General features: G+C 62.4%; 1 protein-coding gene across 1 annotated transcript; it reads left to right on the plus strand.

Moving 5' to 3' along the window:
• The first annotated feature begins 225 nt into the window (after positions 1–225).
• On the plus strand, positions 226–17,173 carry LOC115640172 (golgin subfamily A member 7B). The gene is made up of 5 exons (XM_030543002.1): positions 226–305; positions 3,653–3,778; positions 6,594–6,746; positions 15,145–15,246; positions 15,547–17,173. Exons 1-5 carry the CDS (start codon positions 294–296, stop codon positions 15,631–15,633), a joined length of 480 nt encoding a protein of 159 aa, XP_030398862.1. The 5' UTR covers positions 226–293; the 3' UTR covers positions 15,634–17,173.
• The last annotated feature ends 360 nt before the right edge of the window (positions 17,174–17,533 follow it).

A 17,533-nucleotide genomic window follows, 5' to 3' on the forward strand; every position in this document is an offset into this window, starting at 1 on the left:
GCCCCCAGAGCTGCCCCCCCCGCGCCGGGCTCCGAGCGCCCCCAGAGCCGCCCCCCCGCACCGTGATCCCCCCCGCGCCGGGCTCCGCCCCCCCCCAGCATCGGGCTCCGAGTGCCCCCAGAGCCGCCCCCCCCGCGCCGTGATCCCCCCCGCGCCGGGCTCCGCCCGCCCAGTTCCCAGCATCCCGGCCGCGCAGCGCAGGCTCGGCCCCGGTTCTGCGCCTGGCTCCGGGCTCCGGGCTCCGGGCAGCGGCTTCAGCACCAGGGACAGAGCCCGCCGGAGCCGCGCCCGCCATGGCCAGCGAGGTGAGCGGGGCCGGGGGCGCAGCCGGGGAGGGACCCGGGGGGCGGACACGGGGCACCCGGCGGCTCCGAGGCACCGTCCGGCCCGTCCCCGAGCAAAGCGGCACCTGCGGGCGGGGAGCGGAGCTAGTCGAGAGGGGACGGTGCGGGGCCCCGCAGCTGGGGGGGGGGGGTCCCAGGGTTGCCCGGAGCTGGGGGGGGGGGTGTTTCGGAGGCTGCCCCAAGCTGTGGGGGTCCCAGGTCTGCCTGGAGGTGGGGGGGGGTGGTCCCAGGGCTGCCCCAAGCTGGGGGGGGGTTCCAGGGCCTTCCCGGAGCTGGGGGGGGGTGTGTCCCAGAGGCTGCCAGGTGCTGGAGGGGGGGTCCTAGAGGCTGCCCAAGATGGGGTGACATGGGGTCAGCACAGCCCCCCCATGGGCTGCTCTCTTTGGCCCCACTTGCTCCCTGCCCAGTTCTAGCTGTTGTCCTGCGCCCATCCCCAGGGCGTCCTGCCTTCCACAGAGAATCCACAGCAAGGGCCAAATCCCAGTGGGCTCCCTGCCTCTCTGGGTCACAGCTCAGCTGGGGGGTGGGGGGGTGGTCAGTGGAGGCAGTGTCCGGGCTGGGGCAGTGTTGGGGTAGGGGGCCTGAGGCAAGGCCGGGGCAGTGAGGGGAAGCGGGGAGCAGGGTTCAGAGGGATTAATGCACCTCACGCAGCAGCTGCAGTGACGCTCGCCCAGCGCTGTGAGAACGGGCGGGTTGACCCCAGAGCACGGAGGGCAGCATCTGGTGCAGCCAGCCCAGTCCCCCAGCTGAGCCGGGTGAGCTCCAGTCCCAGATGCTGTCTGCCGGCCTTCAGCAGGCCCAGCAGAGAACCCTGCCTCTCCCAGAGCCCCCCCTCCCGTTATTGCCTGCTGCCCCCCTCCGGGCAGGGCCACCTGAGGGTGCAGGCTCCTCGCTCCGGGCTCTGGGCTGGGGGGTGGCGGCGTTCTGCCCATTGGCCTTTCCAAGGTCCCCTCACATTTTCCACTCATGGATTGGCCACAACCAGGCCATTCAGTGACCCACTGTCTGGGCACACCAACCGCTCTCGACTGCCCTGGGAGGGAACGGAACCCGTTCCCCCATGGGAGCCATGCACAGCGTGGAGGGAAACTGAGGCACATAGGCTATTAAATAGTACAGAAAAGGCCCACTTTGTCGCAGATGGGCTGTCCTTGCTCTGGCTCGCAGAGCGAGTGTTTCCCCCTTGCTGGTCCCAGGCCTGGCCATGCAGCTGGGAGGTTTCCTTCAGGAGTAGGTGCAGCCTCCAGGCTTCCTCCCCGTGATGCTGACCCCTTAGCCAGGAGACAGGAGCACCCCAAAGACACCCTGCAAGGTCCTTCCCCTCCCCAAGCTGGGGCTAGGGCCAATGCAGGGCGGTGGCTGCAAGAGGCAGCAGAGGATGGAGGGGAGCTGGAACTGGGGGGGCACCGAGCCCCTGAGTGCTGCTCGCTCCCTGTACGGTGGAGGTTGGAGGTCCAGCTGGGAGGGGAGGAGTGGTCTCTGCTCACTCTGGGCTGGAGGAAAGGCCTGTGCACTGGAATTGGGGAAGGAGCCCCTGAGCCCCTCCCCGAGTGCTGTGCTGAGGCCGGCCTGTGAGCCATGGTGGGGCACAGGGGCAGCACATTGATCACGGAGCCACAGGACTGGTGCTACAGCCCCAGCTTTGGAACAGTCTCTGGGAACCCATCAGTGGGCCAGGCCTCGGGGTCCCACTCTTCCATCCCCCAGGGTGGGCCCCTCGGCTTCCCTGTCTCCTTGGCTGGACACTGGGCCTTCAGGCCCCTGCTGCACCCCGTGAGCGCCAGGCAGCGTGTTCAGCTGGGACAGACCCCAAGGGAGCCAGCGGCTGCAGGGACACTCAGCCGGCGCGGCCGACGGGTGGGTTTATTAGTTGACTGGACACGGCACAGGAAGTCCTTGATTAGCCCAGAGAAAAGGAAGTGACAGCCTAGTCCAACCTGCTCAGCACAGAGCCCAACCCCCATCCCTCTGACCTCTCTTTGTCCCAGTTCAGGTGCCCCGACTGCTTCCCATAGTCACCACTTAACTCCCACCTCACCCCAGGCCTTTGTTCCCCAGCCGGGGGGATGCAGCTCAGCCCCCCTTGGAGAGCCAGGACGTCTGTGTCTCTAGGGGTCCGTGTCTAGGTGATTGGATTTGTCATTGTCTTCTCCAGGGCTCCTGATCTTTACCTAAAGCCCCGAGAGCTGACACTAGCCACATCCGTGTCTCTGAGCCTCTGCAGAGTGCAAACAACCCTCTCTACCCCGGGTAACCCTGCAGCATGCAGGGAAACTGAGGCATACATTGCCATCAGAAAACATTCCCATTTTGTCACCAGGAGGTATAGGGTGGGGGAATTCGGGGGAGGCCAGCGGGGGAGGGGGATTGACAGCACCCACAGATTCACTGTCTGCACATCAGTGTAATAAATTTGTTAGTCTCTAAGGTGCCACAAGTATGCCTGTTCTTTTTGTACAAAATGTGCCTTGTGAGGGGTCATTTTAAAATGAATAACTCGCTAGCAGCCTGGGGAAAGGTGCATACACCATTACCTGGCCTGTCAGGAATCCCCCGGAATATATTGCTAGCACACATTCAGACCTGGCCAGCCAACACTTCTGTCCTCAGCACAGGACTGTGGGTTACCTCCGGTTACATGGCAGCAGTACCCGGGGCCAGCAGGACAGGAGATGGCAGAAAAGCTGCAGTCCCTCCTCCCTGTTGGGCTACACGTTGCTTTGTGGAGTAACCGTCAGTGTCAAAGGCTCCCTGGCCTCTAAAAGCGACGGACAGAGAATGCCAAGTTCCCGCTTTCACTAAGGAGACAAAGGCCTGGCACCTTTGGGCTGCAGGGCGCAGTCCTGCCCCAGGAGCGGGTCACTCCCCCCACCTGGCCGTAGCTGTTTAGCTGTGAGTTTTCAGTGTTATCGGCTGGTCACCACCGTGCCAGTAGTTTCACTGTTAATCTAACCCCGCAGTGCTGGGTTCGACCGGCCCTGTGCGGGGACACCCATTAACACAGCACACTGGGTACCAGTGACTCTGTACAGGAGCAGGGACCCTTGAGCACTGAACTGGCCAGGGGCAGGCTGCAGTGTGTGTGTGGAGGGGGTACAGGGAGTGGGGGTGGAACGGGGTGTGCCGAGGGGGTACCGGAGGTGGGGGATGGGAATGTATGTGTCACCCAGTCTTTGCCCCCCAGGCCAGGGCTGCAGTCCTGAGCTCTGCTCAGTGTCAGGATCCTCCTTCCCTTCCCCCGAGTCCTGCGGCAGCCCCCTCACCCTGCCCCTGCCCCTGGGTAACCTGCTGCGCCCCTGTCTCCCCAGGCCCATGACCTGCAGGAGCTGCGGCGAAGCGCCTCGCTGGCCACCAAGGTCTTTGTGCAGCGGGACTACAGCGATGGGACCCTCTGCCAGTTCCAGACCAAGTTCCCCCTGGAGCTGGACAGCCGGGTAGGAAACACGGTGCCCTGCTGCGCTGGCAGGTGACCGGGGCTGGGAGGGGCAGAGCAAGGCCAGGCAGAGCCCCTGGAGTCCTGGGGGCACCAGGCTTAGGTTGCTCAATTAGGGCAAACTGCACAGGACGGGGCAGACAATCCCCGAACTGATGGTTATTCTACTACTTGGATTCACCAAGCCAGCAACTAAACAGCCTCTGTAACACCTCACTGATTACCTGCAAACCACCACCAAGCTCCCTTAGCAGCCCAGCCTTGGGCTCCCACCCGTCACCCAACCAAATGCAATGCGTGTTACTGGAAATCTTCTTCATCACATAAAAAGTTCTACCAATCCCAGAGGATCGGACACATCACCCACCAGGTTAACGAACAGCTTAATGAACAGGTTAACCAAATACAGGCTGTCACAGAGTGGGGGGGAGACAGGGCCCTGCACCCCCGGCTTCCTGCGATTCACCGTGACTCTCAGCCAGCCCGGAAGACAGAAGGTTTATTTAGAGGACAGGACACAGTCCAAGACAGGTCTTGCTGCTACAGACAACAGGACCCCCTCGGTTAGGTCCATCTGGGGGGTGGGGGTGGGCAGGGAGGCCAGAGCCCCATCTGGGCTCCACTCCATTTCCCCAGGCAGCTCAAAACTGACTCACTCTCCAGCCCCTCCTTTCTGGCCTTTGTCCCTTTCCCGGGCCAGGAGGTCACCTTGCAGAGGGGAAGGGCCTCGGCCATTAGTTGCCAGGAAACAGAGTGTCGGCCATTTATGTGCACTGGCCGTTTGCTCTGCAAGAATTACACCCCCTTATCGCAACACCTAGAGACTTAAGAAATGCATAGGGGAAACTGAGGCACCCACAGACTATTCAGAAGAAACATTAAGAACAGTCCCACTTTGTCACGCAGGCTGACAGCCAATGCTTATTAACGAGACTGAAATGTATTAAAGAAGAAAAGAGCGAGAGTGCTGGTTAAAGGCTCAGTAAACACCCAGCCATGTCCAAGCTTAGGGGGATCCAGAATGGAACTGAGGACCTCAGGCTTCCCCTGAAGATAACAAGACCAGGCCCCAGGAGTTCTCACTCAAGGTCTCTGGCAGGCTAAGACACCTCCTGGCAGCAGGTGTCCCTGGGGTGTCAAGTAGTGGCTCTGAAGTAGAATGACCTATTTCCTAGTGCACACAGGTAATTAGTTGCATTGATTAGCAGAAGGCGATCAACCATTCCAGCAGTTCAGAGGCAGTTTACCTAAGAGAACTAGAGACAGTAACATTATTACATTCAGGTTTGAGCGAAATGTTCATACCCCCCTTTGATCTCTGGATCGATAGCTCTAGGGAGAGCCAGGAACCATGTGTTGACATGGGGCCACCTAGCAAGCTAGACAAACACACACAATTCCTAGCCTGGTAATTCCAACAATGGATTTGCATTTCCAGGCTCGGGGCTATTTACCAGGCTTTGTTAGCTGGTTATGGGGAAAGGCCCCTTAGTACCCTTGGGTCCTTCTCTAACTCACCTTTAAAGGTTGAATTTGGGTCATTTAGTCTACCAGTTGCTTAACCCTTTCTGGCCCGGTGTCACAGCTCCCCCTCTCGCCCCCGTTAGTCCTGGTGTCGGCCTGGGGCCCTGAGGCTCTGTGGACTTGTGATCCCTGGGCACGTCCTGCCAGCGGCTACCTGGGAAGCCCCTCTCCCCAGCTGGCACAGATGCCATCACAGCTCTCAGATGGCGCCAGTCATGGACCCCCATCGTCAGTACTCAGCAACAGCCCCAGGGAGGCCCCCTTCAGGGAGCCAGACCCCCCCAGGGCTCGCTCTGTTGCTGGGGAAGTCCCTCAGCTTCACCCTCTTCTTGGACCAAGCCTTCAGCACCCCTGGCTCAGGCCGTGAGCTCCCTTCAGCGAGTCTGCCTGAGAGAGACTTGGGGGTGCAATGCACCCCCTCCCCCAGCACCTGCCGGGACACAGCCAGCACGGTTACAGCAGGGGGTTAGGAGGGTCTGGAACACAGCCAGGGAGGCCTTGGGGAGCACCCAGAGCAGGACCTTACAGCTTGGCCCATTCGGGTTCCCCAGAGCCCCAGCCAAGCAGTGTCCACCCTTGGCTCCCGCTCTGTGTTCAAATTCCAGGCCAGCCCCAGCTGGCCTCTCCTCAGCCCTTTGTCTGGCTGGTCATACCTGGCTGGCTTCCTGGGTGGTGGTGGGGCCCAGGGGATGGGTTGGCCATTGTCTTCATGGGCCCCCGAGTGACCTGGGCCCCAAACCTTAGCCAGCCAGGAGCCATTCCCATCTTTCCCCACCAGCTAGCTATCCATGCAGCACATAGGGGAAACTGAGGCACACACAGCATTCATACAAAATAGTTCAGAAAATTCCCACTCTGGCACCTTCCCCCACCAAGAGCTGCACCCACAGCCATGGGGTCTGGGCTGGTGGCAGCTGGGCCTGGCTGGGAGGCTCACACTGGTCCAGGTCCTGTATGTGCCCATACGTCTGTTGTGTGTGAGCAAACTCGCGGGGTGGGGAGGGTGCCTACCCAGGTGTCTGTCTGTGTGCATGTGTATGGGGGGCTCTCTATGGGGCACTGTGCTGGCTGTTCCGTGGGTTCTGCAGAGTGCCGGGGCATCCCTCATTCCTCCCAGCTGAGCTGGTCTGTCTGTGTTCGGGGGCCCTTCAGGCTCAGCTCATTGGGATGCTCACAATGCCCCGGCCCCTGCTGCAGGGTTTGGGCTGAGTGCGGCCCAGGCAGGGTTCCCAGTGCCGGCCGGCGGGGCCCTGTATGACCCCCACTGCCCTCACTCGGGTTTTCTGCCCCAGCTCGAGCGGCAGCTCTTTGAGGAGACAGTGAAGACCCTCAATGGCTTCTACGCCGAGGCTGAGAAGATCGGGGGCAGCTCCTACCTGGAGGGGTGCCTGGCGTGTGCCACGGCCTACTTCATCTTCCTCTGCATGGAGACCCACTACGAGAAGGTAGGGCCAGGCCGGCAGCTGGTGCTCAGCCAGGGCCTCCCTCTGCCACGGAGTCGGCCCGGCCGAAATGCAGGGACAAGTGCTCCTGCTCTCTCCTCCCCCTGCTCCTCCTCTCCTTTGTCCAGTCTCCCGGGAAGAAGGTGTCACTTCTCCCAACCCCCCTCCTGGCTCTGGCTCTCTGGGAGCCGGGACCCTGGGCACAGGGGGCCTGGGAGCCGGGACCCTGGGCACGGGGGGGGGTGGGAGCTGGGACCCCGGGCGAGGGGCTGGCAGCTGGGACCCTAGATGAGGGGCTCGCAGCCAGGACCTCGGACGAGGGGCTGGGAGCCGGGACCCCAGATGAGGGGCTGGGAGCCGGGACCTCAGGCGAGGGGCTGGGAGCCGGGACCCCAGATGAGGGGCTGGCAGCCGGGACCCCAGGCGAGGGGCTGGGAGCCGGGACCTCAGGCGAGGGGCTGGGAGCCGGGACCCCAGATGAGGGGCTGGCAGCCGGGACCCCAGGCGAGGGGCTTGCAGCCGGGACCCCAGATGAGGGGCTGGGAGCCGGGACCTCAGGCGAGGGGCTGGGAGCCGGGACCTCAGGCGAGGGGCTGGCAGCCGGGACCTCAGGCGAGGGGCTGGGAGCCGGGACCTCAGGCGAGGGGCTGGCAGCCGGGACCTCAGGCGAGGGGCTGGCAGCCGGGACCCCAGATGAGGGGCTGGGAGCCAGGACCCCAGATGAGGGGCTGGGAGCCGGGACCTCAGGTGAGGGGCTGGCAGCCGGGACCCCAGATGAGGGGCTGGCAGCCGGGACCTCAGGCGAGGGGCTGGGAGCCGGGACCCCAGATGAGGGGCTGGGAGCCGGGACCTCAGGCGAGGGGCTGGCAGCCAGCCGGGACCCCAGATGAGGGGCTGGGAGCCAGGACCCTGCATACAGGGCCAGGAGTGGGGCCCTGCATAAAACTTGGGACGGCTGCACAATGTTCCCTCTGTTTCCATCCATGTGCGGAATGAATTCTGTTGTGTGCAGCCCCAATGTGGGGGTGATGCCGAGGTCTGGGGGCCTGTGTGACTCCATCGGGTTACCTGGGAAGTCAGGGGAAAGCTGCCAGCTAAGCACAGATTAGTAGTGAGTGCCGTGGTAAGAAAGGATCTGTCAGAGTTGCACAAACTAATGAATGGGACAGAGAAGGTGAACCGGGGGCTCCTCTTCCCCTCTCAGTACAAGCGCAAGGTGACAGTCAATCAAAATGAAAAGCAACACGCCTGAAACTGGGAGGAGCCATTTTTAACATCAGGAATCAGTGACTTGTGGAACTCACTCCCAGTAGCAACACCTGTGACGTGTGACAGTGACGTGTTCATATGACTAATACCCCGTCTCCTGAGCAAGCAATGCTCCGTGGAGAGACCCTGCTGCTGCCAGCTACGGCAGGTGGGAGACAAATAGTAACGATTCCTTCCCTTTCTGCAGCTCCCTCTGCCCGTCCCAGGACTCTTGTGCCCTCTCCTCCCTCGCCCGCCCTGCCCACTGCAGCTCCCTTCCCTTTGCCCCCATCTCCAGCCCAGCACAACCCAGGGTCAGTGGCTGATTGCAGCTCAGCTCACTGCCGGGTCTGAGCCTGACACTAAGCACAGGAAACAGTGCAGAGCCGAGCCCTGAGCCGAACGCGCCAGCTCAGGGCCTCGCTCCTCAAGGAGAAAAGAAAAGGACCTTTGGACACCAGCCCCGTCTCTCAAATACTCTCTTCCCCCAGCATCAGAAAGACAGCCCAGCCCAGGGAGTGGGAGTAGGTGCCTTTCATAGGCCAGAGGGACAGTGTGTGTGAACGGATGTGTTGGTGTGCAGGGAAGTGAGTGTGAGTGGATCTGTGAGTGTGTGGGGAAGTGAATGTGAGCAGATCTGTGGGTGTGCAGGGAAGTGAGTGTGAGCGGGATTGATGGGTGTGCAGGGAAGTGAGTGTGAGCAGATCTGTGGGTGTGTGGGGGGTGAGTGTGAGCAGATCCGTGGGTGTGTAGGGGAGTGAATGTGAGCGGATCTATGGGTGTGCGGGGGAGTAAATGTGAGAGGATCTGTGAGTGTGCAGGGAAGCGAATATGAGTGGATCTGTGGGTGTGCAGGGAAGTGAGTGTGAGTAGATCTGTGGGTGTGCGGGGAGTGAATGTGATTGGATCTGTGGGTGTACGGGGGAGTGAATGTGAGTAGATCTGTGGGGAAGTGAGTGTGAGCGGATTGACGGGTGTGCAGAGAAGTGACTGTGAGCGGCTCTGTGAGTGTGAGTGGATCTGTGGGTGTGAAGGGGAGTGAGTGTGAGCGGATCGATGGGTGTGCAGGGAAGTGAATGTGAGCGGATGTGTGGATGTGCAGGGTAGTGAATGTGAGCGAATCTATGGGTGTGCAGGGGAGAGAGTATGAGCGGATCTGTGGGTATGCAGGGGAGTGAATGTGAGCGGATCGACGGGTGTGCAGAGATGCAAGTGTGAGCAGATCTGTAGATGTGTGAGGGAATGAGTGTGAGCAGATTGATGGGTGTGCAGGGTTGGGAGTGTGACTGGATCTGTGGGTGTACAGGGGAGTGAGTGTGAGCAGATGTATGGGTGTGCAGGGGAGTGAGAGTGAGCGGATCGATGGGTGTGCCGGGGGTGAGTATGAGTGGATCTGTGGGTGTGCGGGGGAGTGAATGTGAGAGGATCTGTGAGTGTGCAGGGAAGCGAATATGAGTGGATCTGTGGGTGTGCAGGGAAGTGAGTGTGAGTAGATCTGTGGGTGTGCGGGGAGTGAATGTGATTGGATCTGTGGGTGTGCGGGGGAGTGAATGTGAGCGGATTGATGGGTGTGCAGGGAAGTGAATGTGAGCGGATGTGTGGATGTGCAGGGTAGTGACTGTGAGCGGATCTATGGGTGTGCAGGGGATTGTGTGTGAGCAGATCTATGGGTGTGCAGGGGAGTGAGTGTGAGCGGATCTGTGGGTGTGCAGGGTTGTGAGTGTGAGTGGATCTGTGGGTGTACAGGGGAGTGTGTGTGAGCGGATCTATGGGTTTGTGGGGGAGTGAGTGTGAGCAGATTGATGGATGTGCAGGGGAGTGAGTGTGAGCGGATCGATGGGTGTGCCGGGGGTGAGTGTGAGTGGATCTATGGGTGTGTGGGGGAGTGAATGTGAGCAGAATGATGGGTGTGCAGGGGAGTGAATGTGAGCGAATCTGTGGGTGTGCAGAGAAATGAGTGTGAGCAGATCTGTGGGTGTGGGGGGAGTGAGTGTGAGCAGAATGATGGGTGTGCAGGGGAGTGAATGTGAGCGAATCTGGGTGTGCAGAGAAGTGAGTGTGAGCGGATCGATGGGTGTGGGGGAGTGAGTGTGAGGAGGTCTATGGGTGTGCACGGGAGTGAATGTGAGCGGATCTGTGGGTGTGCAGAGGTGCGAGTGTGAGCAGATATGTGGGTGTGCGTGGGAGTGAGTGAGCAGATGGATGGGTGTGCAGGGTTGCGAGTGTGAGTGGATCTGTGGGTGTACAGGGGAGTGTGTGTGAGCGGATCGATGGGTGTGCGGGGGAGTGAGTGTGAGCAGATTGATGGGTGTGCAGGGGAGTGAGTGTGAGCGGATCAATGGGTGTGCCGGGGGTGAGTGTGAATGGATCTATGGGTGTGCGGGGGAGTGAATGTGAGCAGATCGATGGGAGTGCAGGGGAGTGAGTGTGAGTGGATCTGTGGGTGTGCCGGGGGTGAGTGTGAGCGGATCGATGGGAGTGCGGGGGAGTGAGTGTGAGTGGATCGATGTGTGTGTGGGGAGTGAGTGTGAGTGGATCTGTGGGCGTGCGGGGGGAGTGAATGTGAGCAGATCTGTGGGTGTTAGGGGGAGTGAGTGTGAGCGGATCGATGCATGTGCAGGGAAGTGAGTGTGAGTGGATCTGTGGGTGTGCAGGGGAGTGAGTGTGAGTGGATCTGTGGGTGTGCAGGGGAGTGTGAGCGGATCGATGCGTGTGCAGGGAAGTGAGTGTGAGTGGATCTGTGGGTGTGCAGGGGAGTGTGAGCAGATCGATGTGTGTGCAGGGAAGTGAGAGTGTATCTGTGGGTGTGCAGGGGAGTGTGAGCGGATCGATGCATGTGCAGGGAAGTGCGTGTGAGTGTATCTGTGGGTGTGCAGGGGAGTGAGTGTGAGCAGATCGATGCATGTGCAGGGAAGTGAGTGTGAGTGTATCTGTGGGTGTGCGGGGGAGTGAGTGTGAGTGGATCTGTGGGTGTGCAGGGGAGTGAGTGTGAGTGGATCAATGGGTGTGCAGGGATGTGAGTGTGAGTGGATCTGTCGGTGTGTGGGGAGTGAGTGTGAGCGGATCGATGCGTGTGCAGGGAAGTGAGTGTGAGTGTATCTGTGGGTGTGCAGGGGAGTGAGTGTGAGTGGATCTGTGGGTGTGCAGGGGAGTGTGAGCGGATCGATGCGTGTGCAGGGAAGTGAGTGTGAGTGTATCTGTGGGTGTGCAGGGCAGTGAGTGTGAGCGGATCGATGGGTGTGCAGGGAAGTGAGTGTGAGTGTATCTGTGGGTGTGCAGGGGAGTGAGTGTGAGCGGATCGATGCGTGTGCAGGGAAGTGAGTGTGAGTGTATCTGTGGGTGTGTGGGGGAGTGAGTGTGAGTGGGTCTGTGGGTGTGCAGGGGAGTGTGAGCGGATGGATGCGTGTGCAGGGAAGTGAGTGTGAGTGTATCTGTGGGTGTGCAGGGGGTGAGTGTGAGCGGATCGATGCGTGTGCAGGGTAGTGAGTGTGTGAGTGTATCTGTGGGTGTGTGGGGGAGTGAGTGTGAGTGGGTTTGTGGGTGTGCAGGGGAGTGTGAGCGGATGGATGCGTGTGCAGGGAAGTGAGTGTGAGTGTATCTGTGGGTGTGCAGGGGGTGAGTGTGAGCGGATCGATGCGTGTGCAGGGTAGTGAGTGTGTGAGTGTATCTGTGGGTGTGCAGGGCAGTGAGTGTGAGCGGATCGATGGGTGTGCAGGGAAGTGAGTGTGAGTGTATCTGTGGGTGTGCAGGGGAGTGAGTGTGAGCGGATCGATGCGTGTGCTGGGTAAGTGAGTGTGAGTGTATCTGTGGGTGTGCGGGGGAGTGAGTGTGAGTGGATCTGTGGGTGTGCGGGGGAGTGAGTGTGAGTGGATCTGTGGGTGTGCAGGGGAGTGAGTGAGCGGATCGATGCGTGTGCAGGGTAGTGAGTGTGAGTGTATCTGTGGGTGTGCAGGGGAGTGAGTGTGAGCGGATCGATGCGTGTGCAGGGAAGTGAGTGTGAGTGTATCTGTGGGTGTGCAGGGGAGTGAGTGAGCGGATCGATGCGTATGCAGGGTAGTGAGTGTGAGTGGATCTGTCGGTGTGCGGGGAGTGAGTGTGAGCGGATCGATGCGTGTGCAGGGTAGTGAGTGTGAGTGTATCTGTGGGTGTGCGGGGAGTGAGTGTGAGCGGATCGATGCGTGTGCTGGGTAAGTGAGTGTGAGTGGATCTGTGGGTGTGCGGGGGAGTGAGTGTGAGTGGATCTGTCGGTGTGCGGGGAGTGAGTGTGAGCGGATCGATGCGTGTGCTGGGTAAGTGAGTGTGAGTGGATCTGTGGGTGTGCGGGGGAGTGAGTGTGAGTGGATCTGTGGGTGTGCAGGGGAGTGAGTGTGAGTGGATCTGTGGGTGTGCAGGGGAGTGAGTGTGAGCGGATCGCTGGGTTTGCACAAAGCAGGCATAACCTCAGCCCTTTGTCCAGCCGGCGGAGCTGCCCTAAGCTCCCGTCTCTCCCAGCGGTGTATGACGAAGGAGGCTGGTTCCCCAGTGACGGGCAGCGCCCAGAAGGACGCACTGTGTTTCACGCAGCGTGTTGGTGATTTTCCATTTCCACTCAACTGTGGAGAGTCGGAAAGATCGAGGCCGGTTGTGGGGGCAGCAGCAGGTTTCCAAGCTGCTCACTGATGCCAGCACCACGTTGCCGTGAATGGCAATGGTGAATCTAGCGTGTGCAGGGAGCCCTCTCTCTGCACTGCAGCCCCAGGGCTGGCCAAGCTCCCGCAGCCCCCCGCTCACTGCCCCCCCACTCCCCCCACCCTACACATCCTCCTGGTGTGCAGCCCTTGACGGCCTCCTGGGGGGCCGTGCAGCTGTGCCCGTTGGCAGGACCCAGGTGCTGGGGCAGCGCCGTGCCTGCGTCCCCAGGAATCTGTCCCGGGGTGCTGACCGCCAGGGCCGGCTTTAGGAAGTGCGGGGCCAATTCGAACATTTTCGGTGGGGCCCTGGCAGGGATGACTAAAAAAAAAAAGCCTTTCATGTCTTCCATGTATTATTTACTTTCCATAACTATATAAATAATACAATTCTATATTATGTACATTGCATCATATATGCCGTTGATTGGTTATAAATGACCGCTGTTTCACATGTGTGGGTCCCTGCCAGTCCCTGGGGGTGTGCACATGTGTGGGTCCCAGCTGCTCCCTGTCCCCCTCATTGAAGCAGGTGTGCAGGGTTTCTGCCCTGAGAACTGCAGGGCAGCAGTGGACATGGGGCTGGCTGGAGGCAAGGCAGGGGCTGATTGGAGGTAGGGTCTGGCTGCAGGCAGGGCCAGGGGTGTGGGGCTGGTTGGAGACAGGGGGTGTGGGGCGGGCTGGCTTCAGGCAGGGGGGTGCAGGAGGGATTGGCTGGAGACAGGGCAGGGGTGCGGGGCTGGGTGTGCGCAGGGCAGGCAGGGGGTGTGGGGCTGGGTGTGGGCAGGGCTGTGTGTGGGGCTGGCTGGCTTTGAGCAGGGCCACAGGGGTGTGTGGCAGGGGTTGGCTGGAGATGGCAGGGGGTTTGGCAGGGGCTGGCTGTGGGCACGGGGTGCAGAGCTGGCTGCAGGCGGGGGGGGCAGGGCTGGTGCGGGCAGGGCAGGGGATGCAGCAGAGGCAGCTGGAGCCCCCACCCTTTAAATAGCCCCCAAGGCTCCCACTATCCCAGGGCTCTGGGGGTTATTCAAAGGGCCTGGGGCTCCCCTGCTTCTACCCCCCCCCCCCAGACTTTTTAAATAGCTGCGGGAGCCCTGGGGAATACATGGGGGTGGAGGGGCTCCAGTGGCTATTTAAAGGACGAGGTGGCGGAGGCAGCTGGAGCCCTGGCCCTTTAAATAGCCCCCAGAGCCCCTGCTATCCCAGGGCTTTGGGGGCTATTTAAAGGGCCCAGAGCGCCAGCTGGGAGCACAGGGCTGCAGGGTAGGTCTTGCACTCCGGCCGGGGCCTCAGGGCGGCTTGCCCCGCTCTGGCCGGGGCTCCAGCCAGGGTTGCGGGGCTTGCCCTGCTCCGGCCGGGGCTCCAGCTGGGAGAGCCGGGCTGTGGGGCAGCCGTGCTCCCAACGGCGCTTTGGTCAGGGGAGCGGGGCCATGGAAGACCCCGGAGCAGACCGCAGCCGGGGTAAGTAAAAAAAGTTTAAAAGGCGCTTAAGGCGCGGGGCCCTCTTAGGTGCGGGCCCCGATTCCGGGGAATCGGCTGAATCGGCATAAAGCCGGCCCTGCTGACCGCACCCCACCAGGGAAAACGCTCCCCGCTGCCCCAGTCACCACTGACATGTGGCATCCTGGGGCCTGAGACTCACGGGGGTGATACAGTCTCCAGCCCTTACCCCACCCGGAGGGCACAGAGCAGGGGTCTCCCAAGGGCGGTTACTCAGCAAGGGCCCCTTGGGCCCCCTCATCACACAGGCATCAGGTTGCTGCTGGGCCTGGCCCGGCCTGCCCTCCCCATAAGGGGCGCAGATTGCAATTGCCCCTGCCCCCATGCTCGGCTCTGCACCCCACAGGCGGCAGCCCCAGAGCAGCGGGGCTCGGGGTGACTAGTCTAGGCAGGCACCAGGGGATAGCTCTGCCCTGGGGATCCTCTCGGGCAGGGAAGGGCCCAGCTGAGGGGTGTTGCTGGGAGGCCCCCCAGCTCTCGGCCTGTTTGAGCCCTGGGACTCACCCGCTGCTCTGCCCTTTCCAGAACCCCTAACTGGCTTCTCGCCCCCCCATCACCCTCGTGGCATCACTACTGGTCCAGACTCCAGTTTGCTCTGCTTCCTGGGTGGTCACCAGCCCCCCATTTCCCTCAGAAAGTGCCCCTCCTTGGAGTAGGCGGCTGGGAGCCAGTGCTCTGGCAGGGGAGTGGGCTCTAGTGGTTGGGGGGGTGGGGCTGGGAGCCAGGACTCCTGGGTTCTAACTCAGCTGTGCCCCTGACTGTGACCATGGGCCTGTTGTCCCCGCTCGCTGTTCCCAGGAGCTCCTCCTTTCCCAAGGGGACGACCTGCCCCCAGAGGCTGTTGCTGTGGGGCAGGTGTGCTGGTTAGCCCCAGTGACAGGCAGCACAGCCAAAGGGCCCGATCCCCTTCCAGGGAAGGCGGCAGGTCAGGGAGGTGCTGGGTGCCCGGGACGGTGGGCCCTGACAGGCTGTCCCCTTTGCCCTCGCAGGTGCTGAAGAAGATCTCCAAGTACATCCAGGAGCAGAACGAGCAGGTGTATGCGCCCCGGGGCCTGCTGCTCACCGACCCCGTGGAGCGAGGCATGCGGGTCGTATCCTCCTGGGCCGGACGGGAGGGTGGGCCCAGGGCAGGGAAGATGGGCATGGGTGAGCCTGGCGGGATGGGCAAGGGCATCGCCCTTACAGTGGTGCACACGGCCACAGCAAACAGGCCCCTCTCTGCAAGGCCAGCTCGCCCCGAGCCCACCACCGGCCCCTGGCACTCAGCTCCCCCCCACTGGGCACAGGGGGCTGGAGGCCCCGGCTGGCCCTGGGAACTGGGAGCAGATCCTGGCACATCCCTGCCTGCCCAGCAGTCCTTGTCCTGCTGTTGGTCCTTAGCCTGGGCCCAGATTGAGATCTCCATCTACGAGGACAGATGCAGCAGCGGCAGCACCAGCAGCGGCAGCACCAGCAGTGGGGGCGGGGGGGGCCGGTGACTGGCCGGGGGTCCCTGCAGGGACCTGCACTGCCGGGACGAAGGCCTCGCCGAGCTCCGCCGGCTGCGGTACCAGAGCACCCGCTTCTGAGCACCCCCGGGAGGGAGGGAGGGGCTGCGGGGCCGGAGGCTGCTGGGGAGACCCCAGTGTAGACCTGCTGCTGGAGTGGGGCGAAGGCGCCTCGGGCCTGGCCCCATGGGGCCCCTAGCCAGCCTTCCGGCCAGCCCCGAGCCAGTGGCTCTGTCCCAGCCCGTGCCACCTGGGGCATCACCTTCCCCTAAAGCCAAGCACTGAAGGACCTGCAGAGGGGGCAGCGGGGGGATCCTGACCCGAGGGGCCATCGGCCGCTGCTCCTGCTGCAGGGAGCGTAGTCCCGGCACACGCGCATGCACGGCCCTGCGGTGGCTGGCAAAGCCCCAGGCACTGTCCTGCACGGGGTGCTGTGCCTCCCACCCCGGCCATGTCCTCCCCCCTCCGTGAGCCCCTCCCAGCGAGTGACTCCCACTCCCCATTCCCAGCTGCTTCGGGCCAGAGACTGGGTTTGGTGGAGCCCTGGGGCACCATCCACCTCGGCTGGGTCACAGGCACCATTGCCCTGTCCGGGCACCTGCCCTGGCAGGAATGAGCTCCCAGGGGACACTGGTGGACGTGTGGGGGAGAGGGAGGGGTTGGGGGTGACGGCACATCCCAGGGGGTCACCATCCCTCACCAAACTCATCCTCAGCCAAAGGGATTGGAGCCCCCGCGCCCAGGGGTGCGGCCAGCCCCACACCTGCTGCAGGCCCTATGTCCCAGCCCCGCCTCTCTGGCTGCTCCCCTCTGCAGGAGGGGTGTTTGCACCCTGGGGGCTGCATGGCCTGGCCCCGCCCTGCCTGCTTCTTCTGTGTCCCGTCCCTGCATAAGCCTGTTGCGTCCCCGCGGCATGACGCCCAGCCCCAGGCTCGTGTGGGGCTCATGGCCCCATTGCTGGGGCCGTGGTCTGGGGGGTTGTGCCCCTATCAAAGGTTAAAGTGCTGACCCTACCGATGGGGGAGGAGCGACCCGTCAGCCCCATCAGGGGGGCGCCCCCCAAAGGCAGTTTTTCTGGAAGGTGCCCCCCCCCGTCTCCTGCCTGGGCTGGGGGGTGCCTGCGGCTCTCGGGCCGTGCAAGCTGGGTGCACACCCAGGGCCCAGCCCTGCAGGGGGTGAGCTGAGCTGGGCCAGCTCCAGGCGGGGCAGGGATGGGGCTAGAGAGGAGAGCCAGGCCCGGCCCTATGGGGTGGGGGCGCTGCAGGGAATGGGGCAGAGGGCGACAGGTGAGGTTCCCTGGCTGGGATGATGCCGGAGGCCCAAGTGAACGGCCCCTGGATCTGGCGATACAAGTCTGCCCTACGCAGCAGGGGCGCTGCAGGTGGGTAGGTGGGCGATGGGGCCAGGACCCGCGGGCAGGGCTGAGCAGATATCGCTCTCAGAGGGCTCTGGGAGGGCAGGCTGGGGGCACAGAGCACTGAGAACGGCCCCTGCCTCCCCCATGGACACACAATAAACCTTGTGCTGCCAGCCCAGCTGCCTGCACCACTTCGTCCTGCGTCGAGGGAACGTGGGAAGCTGGCAGCTGCGGGGCCCTGCTGGCTGGGATGGGGCCTCTCCTGCCTGGGGGCGGCAGCTGGGTTGCAGGGCTGGTCTCTGGAGCTATCACCACAATCGCAGGGCTGGGGAGCCCGAGGGGGCTGGCCCAGAGCTAGGTACAGGGAAACCAGCCCCCCGTGAGGGTCTCTCCCCTGGCTCCTGTAACCCCCCTGCCTGGAGACGGGCCCTGCTCCATCCTGCTCCTCCCCAGAGCTAGCTCCCCTGACTCTGGGTCCTGGCCCCACCTGCTGGTAAAAGGCAGCACTGCAGCTGGGAGCATGCAGGGTGCTGT

Source organism: Gopherus evgoodei, unplaced genomic scaffold (genome assembly GCF_007399415.2).
Source record: "Gopherus evgoodei ecotype Sinaloan lineage unplaced genomic scaffold, rGopEvg1_v1.p scaffold_226_arrow_ctg1, whole genome shotgun sequence".
NCBI lineage: Eukaryota > Metazoa > Chordata > Testudines > Testudinidae > Gopherus > Gopherus evgoodei.